General features: G+C 27.2%; 1 protein-coding gene across 1 annotated transcript in view; it reads left to right on the plus strand.

Moving 5' to 3' along the window:
- LOC100207151 (transmembrane protein 50A) overlaps window positions 1–4,260 on the plus strand; it is a 30,145-nt gene extending 25,885 nt beyond the window's left edge. The window contains exon 6 of the mRNA XM_065799595.1: window positions 3,774–4,260. Coding sequence (XP_065655667.1) covers window positions 3,774–3,816 — 43 coding nt within the window. The 3' untranslated portion in view covers window positions 3,817–4,260. The remainder of the gene's footprint in view (window positions 1–3,773) is intronic.
- The last annotated feature ends 1,905 nt before the right edge of the window (window positions 4,261–6,165 follow it).

The following is a 6,165-nucleotide window of genomic DNA, read 5'->3' on the forward strand; positions in this document are numbered from 1 at the left end:
CATTAATAAATTTTGTGGTAAATGCTAATATTAAATTATAGCAAAATATAAATCTATATATACTAACTAAATTGTTTAGACATAATTAGATACATTTAAGTTAATTTAAAATTGTTATAAATGTTATTTGTTAGTTATATTACAATGTTAGTTATAAACAAATTAAAAAAAGAATAATAAATTCATCTTTTCACTTTTTATAAGTTACTTTTAGTAGATATATCATACAAATATTATATTCATGCAAAAATTACCTAACTGAAAATGTAAATTACTGCAAAGTAATATTTTTACTCTTCCCTCCAGTTTTTTACGCAAGCCGCGCGTTGGCAAGGCCTGTTATATAGTAAGCCATGATATATATATATATATATATATATATATATATATATATATATATATATATATATATATATATATATATATATATAAAAATAATGCTACAACAACATTTAAGAAAATATATCTATATATATTTTGTTTTTTTGTTATTCACCTCCTCAAGGCCGAGAAGGCCACTACAGATGAGGAGGCTACTTAATAGTGGTTATAACCCTCTCTCAACTCTATAACTCCGAAACACGAACCTTGAGGAACAAGGAAAACAAGAAACAAGTTGATTATATATACTATATATAGATTATATATACTAATATATTATGATATAATATATATAATATAGTAATATATATAATATATATAATATAATATAGATTATATATACTAATATAATATAATATAAGTTATATATACTAATATAAAGATAACGTAACATTGTTACTACTTTTTCCTAGCTTTAAAGTCCGACGTAGCAGCACTCCTATGCTATAAGATAGTTGATGTATGCACTGAACCCCCCAGGAGCAGGCTATTTCAGTGTGACATCTGAAATGTTATCTAAACATGCATTTGTAGATGTTATCTAAACATGCAGTCATAATCAGTCTGACATCATACTGAAGCCTGCTGCCGATGGCTTCAGTACATACATCAACTGACTTGATAGTTTAGACATGCAAAGAATACTGCTACATCAACTAAGGGTTTGGGATGGGGCAGCAATCTCTTTTTTATTATATTAATTTTTTTAGCCAAATTAGTCAAAAAGTGTGTTTATTGATAATAAACAGAATAACACATTTTGTATTCTTCTGTTTATTATTAATATATGTTTGTCAACCAGAAGAGTGTGTCCATTAAATTTGGTCTCAAATATAATAGATTTTATGAAATATATGAATAATTGGTATGATTTTCTGGCAGATTTTAGTATGAAGTCTTTCATACTAAAATCAAAGCTTAATTTTCTTGTTAACACAAAAAATAAACATATGGCCTCCTGGTTCTCGGCTAATAAAACGTTTGCATTTTTATTATTTTCAAGAGATTTCAGCTTAAAAAACTTTTTTTTTTAAGTTAGAGCTGAGAGTATTAAAAATCTAAAATTTTTTAAAAATAATAAAGCCATAGTATTGCTAGAAATCACATCAAATCGTCAACATCTATCTTTTTACATTTGTTTTTTTTATTTGTGTTTTTAAAGCTTTTTCATTTTTTTTCATTATTTCATCATTTCATTGTGTTTTCAACCAAATGAAAATGATGAGCACTCTAGTTAGTTACACTTTTTCTAATATTTCAAAGATGGTTCTCTTGTTATTTAAGTAGGTGTCATTCCCAAAAACTTATTCTATGCAACAAATGAAAGAATACTAATCTGAGATTTTTTATTGCAAAAGAATCAGAAAGATAAAAAGAATTTTTTTTTTCTGCAAAGAAATTATAAAGAAAGAAAATTTTTGTATTGCAAAAGAATCACAAAGATTACACTGCTTAACTTTACATTGTTTTCTGATTCAATCATCATATTGACTTCACTATATTTCATCTCTATTGAAAGTATATTTTTGTCCTTTTGTCTAGTTATTGTACAACAAATGTGGCTGATAAAAGCCACCAATGGAGACTAATCTTTTGTATATAATGTTTTTTATCATTGAGTGTTTATACAAATAAGTTATCTGTCAATTAAAAGTATGAAAACTTATTACAGATAGAGAAAATAAAATAGCATAGGATGAGATCAAGAGAAAGTATTATATTTCAATAAGAAAAGCCAAAAAATCGCAGAGTATAAAGGTACAGTGACAATAATAAAAAGCATAACAGAAAAAAATTGGCCGATTAAAACGATTGGCACTGAACGAGGATTTTGAATTGAGTGCATCTAAATCAACTATATGAAAGAATCTACAATAAATTAAGTTTACAAATATTGTAGCAATATGAATTGTAAAATATGATTAATAATTAGCGATATGAATTGTAAAAAATAACCAATAATTAGCAGTTTGAATTGTAAAAAAAAAGATTTTGAGTTAAATTGCATCTAAGCCAAAATCTTTTTGGAAAAAACTCTTTTTGTCTAAAAATGACAGATTACAACAGAACTGTATACTTTCAATTGACAGTGTATTCGTAATAAAATATTAAAACGTAAACTTTTACAAATGATTTTTTATAATTAAACAAGTATTTATTAAGTTTTTACCATTTTAGTTTTTATATGTACTTAGTATTTTAGTTTATAAAAATGTTTAAAATTTAAGCATAAAATTTCTTACAAAATAACCGGCAATAATTTTTTTATGCAAGCTAATTATAATTTTTAGATTAAAAATTTAGCTAATTATAAATTTTTTGTTTATAAGTTTAGCTGATTATAAATTTTTAATTTAATAACACCTTCTTGGCCGATTTCTGGACCTCAACTCGCTTTGGAGCCTAAGTACCGGGTTCACACGACTCATTAGCCTCTTTTTTTGATTCAGGATCATGATGTTAGACCCGAGTCTCATCCATAGTGATGAAACGACGCTCAAAATACTTTTTAACCTTTCTAAAACGCTCCAAGTATTGCTGAGAAAGTCGCATTCGAATATGTTTTTGTTTCATCGTTAGTGAATGCGGCACCTATTGTGCACTCAGTTTTTTGAAACCCAAAACTTCAGCCAAAATATTATTCACACTACCTAATGAGATGCCTCGAGCTTCTAATAAATCTCTCTAGGGTTATCGATGATCTTCCAAAAGCATATCTTGTATTTTTGCTACGATTTCTGGTGTTGATGCACTTTTTGGACGTCCTTCACGTGGATTATCTCAAGATTTGTACGACCACGTTTAAATTCAGCGTCCCATCTTACCACTGTTTTAATTCAAGATGAAGAGTCCTTATACACTTTTAACGTTCATGAATTTGTTTTGGTGCTACATTTTCCAAATATAATAATTTTATTACTGCACGAGGTTCAATTTTTTCCATAGTAAAAAAATACTGCACGGTATTTAATTTTTTCCATGGTGAAAAAATACTGCGAGTCGTCAACTTTGAACAACTGTAAATAAACAAATAAGTCAACAGATCTACGTGAAATTTCACACGTGTTCATAAAAAAATAACCTGACCCTAAACCTTTCAAACTTTAGAAAGACAAAACGACGAACCTAACAGTCCCTTCTCTTATCGAACGACAAAACTTATTGAACAACCTGGTTAGGAAAAAGTATAGGAAAGGTCGTGGTCTAGTAGACTTGAAAAGACCCGTATATTTGCGGATCCGGTCAGCTAGTATAATATAATAGCTAATGAATATTGTTTTATTTGAAATGGCAAATATGAAAACATACGCAAAGAGTACAGCAACAAATTTTTTTTTAGAACTTTTAGCAAACATCAACTATGTTTTAATTGTTTTATGTGGTTTTTTTAGTGCGCTTATATTCAAGTTTGGCCGTTCTGAAGAGGACTTTTAGATTGCGTTATTTACAATCGTAACTAAGCACGTTGCTATCAACGATTGTTAACAGGTAGAAAGACGTAAAAGGTTTTTATTGGAACGTTTGAATTTTTTAAAGTTGTATTTGTAATTTTTTTCTCTAACTTTTAACTTCTTATCTAAAATAATTTATTTCTTTTCTTTTTTTTTTTTTTATTAATATTATTTATATATTTTTTTTTTACTAAAATATTTTTTTTTCAGTAATGAGTTAATTTCTTTTATATTGATCTAGTTCAAGCTTTTTATTATCATATATTTATTTCGATTTTTTTAAGTTTAGTTTAAAAATATTCATATTTAAACGTTAGCTAAATGATATAATTCGTTGAGAATTTATGAAATTATTTCGTGTAATATTTAAAATTTATTTGTCTTTATCAAAGAATAAAATAAATAACCAGAAACAAATGTCCAGAAATGTCCGGCATTTTTCAAACTTTAAACATTGTATATACTGGTGTTAATTATGGGTGTAGTTTTAAAAAGAGTTACCGTAATTAAAGGTTGGAAACATAAACACTCCAAAGATGCTCCCCACGATTAGACCCTAAGTCTAGTAGGTGGGAGGGAAAAAAATTTCAAAAATTTTCATCTATTCTTAAATCAAATCAAATTTTATTAATTTTGAATAATAATGAATTTAAATTTCATTAAAATACGTTATAAATATGAAACTAACGTATTCTGATTGAAGCGTTATCAAGTGAGGACCGTATAAAATTTACAACCGCCTTAATTTGGGAGTTAGTTTAAATCGTAAAATACCATTTGGTAATAGGGCAGGTCGATTTTGGAATCAGAAGTTTGATAATATTGAGATTTGTTTATTTAGTGAAAAAAAAATATTTGGTTGAAGCTTTTTTATTTTAACGAAGTATAGGTCGAGCTAAAATAATTTTACGATAAATTAAAAATAATTAAAAGTTCTTTGTAACGCCATCTTTACCATTTACGTTTTCGTACAAAATTGCTGCATTTACGCATGATAAATAAGTCGCCCGTCGAGGACGAAGAGGCCGTATGTCCATTTTTTGTGTTTCCGAGAAAATCAAGTTTTAAAATTTAAGTTGTAAAGACTTTCTGCCAGAATTTCCTATTAATTTTTTAAATATTTTAGTTGTATTATTCTTGAGACTAGATTTATTGAACACATACTCCATCGGTTGTTGAATATTTATTGATAATAAACAGACAAAACACAAAATGTGGACAAACGGCCTCTCGGTTGACGAAGTACTAAATTTTTAGAGTAATAGATCAAAAAGTTAAAAATGTCAAACAAGTGTAATTTACGTAATAAAACTCAAATCAAGTTTGGTGAAAGTCTTATCCCTATTTCATATACAGAGCCACCCACACACAGATTATTCAGTGTGTTAACTCGCTAGAGCTTGAGGTTCAATTTAAAAAGTAGTAACTCTAGGAGTTTCCATTTTAATGGAATATATCAAATTTAAGTAAATCAGTTGATCTTTATAATTTTTTTAATTTAAAATTCATTTCTTGAACAAAAATATTTTTTTTAATTTTTAACTTTTCTCATATATATGGAACCTATTAAAAAATCAACAGGAATTAATCAGAAATACAATCTTTGGAACCTTCCAAAGTTTGCTATTGGTTTGATTAGATATGATTTAGGAAGTTCAATTAAAACTTCACTGGTAAAGTGAAGCTTTAATCGAACTCTTATACTTGATCTAAATAGGTGTTGATTATAAAATTGATGAAACTTTAGTTGTAAGAGGAATAAAATTAGAAGTTGGTGAAGTTGTACTAAAGAGATCTACAGAAAAAAACTTCATTTTTGGAAAGAATGTTGTCATAAACATACTGTTGCAAAAATTCTAAGCACAAAGCATCAAATTTTAAGTCTAAATGTTTTTAAAGTGAGACACATGATGATATTCTTATTTAGTTTAAAAACTAATTTAGTGCTACTTGTATATATTATAAGGAGTAAAATAAAATTTATTATAAACTTTGAGTTTTTCGTTGCATAACGTAGTAAAAGTGACCATGAGATAATATATTTAAAAAAAATTATTATTGAACCTTTTATCTTACCGATGTCAATTGACTGGCTTTTACAAATTAGCCATGCCACACACAAGCTGTGGAAAGAATAGTAAAATTAGTTACGAAGACCTCAAAGAAAGTGAGTGTTCATAACAAGCGGGACAGCTTTATTCGCCTCAATCTGAAATCAAGAAAAACTATGTCTGAATATAGGTACAAGAGAGTATAAAACCTAAAGACCTAACAAAGCACAAAATTTCGTACTCTTAATTTTGAATATTATTTCTTAATTCTTATAATAGTA

The sequence above is a fragment of the Hydra vulgaris genome, chromosome 06, assembly GCF_038396675.1.
Source record: "Hydra vulgaris chromosome 06, alternate assembly HydraT2T_AEP".
Classification (NCBI taxonomy): domain Eukaryota; kingdom Metazoa; phylum Cnidaria; class Hydrozoa; order Anthoathecata; family Hydridae; genus Hydra; species Hydra vulgaris.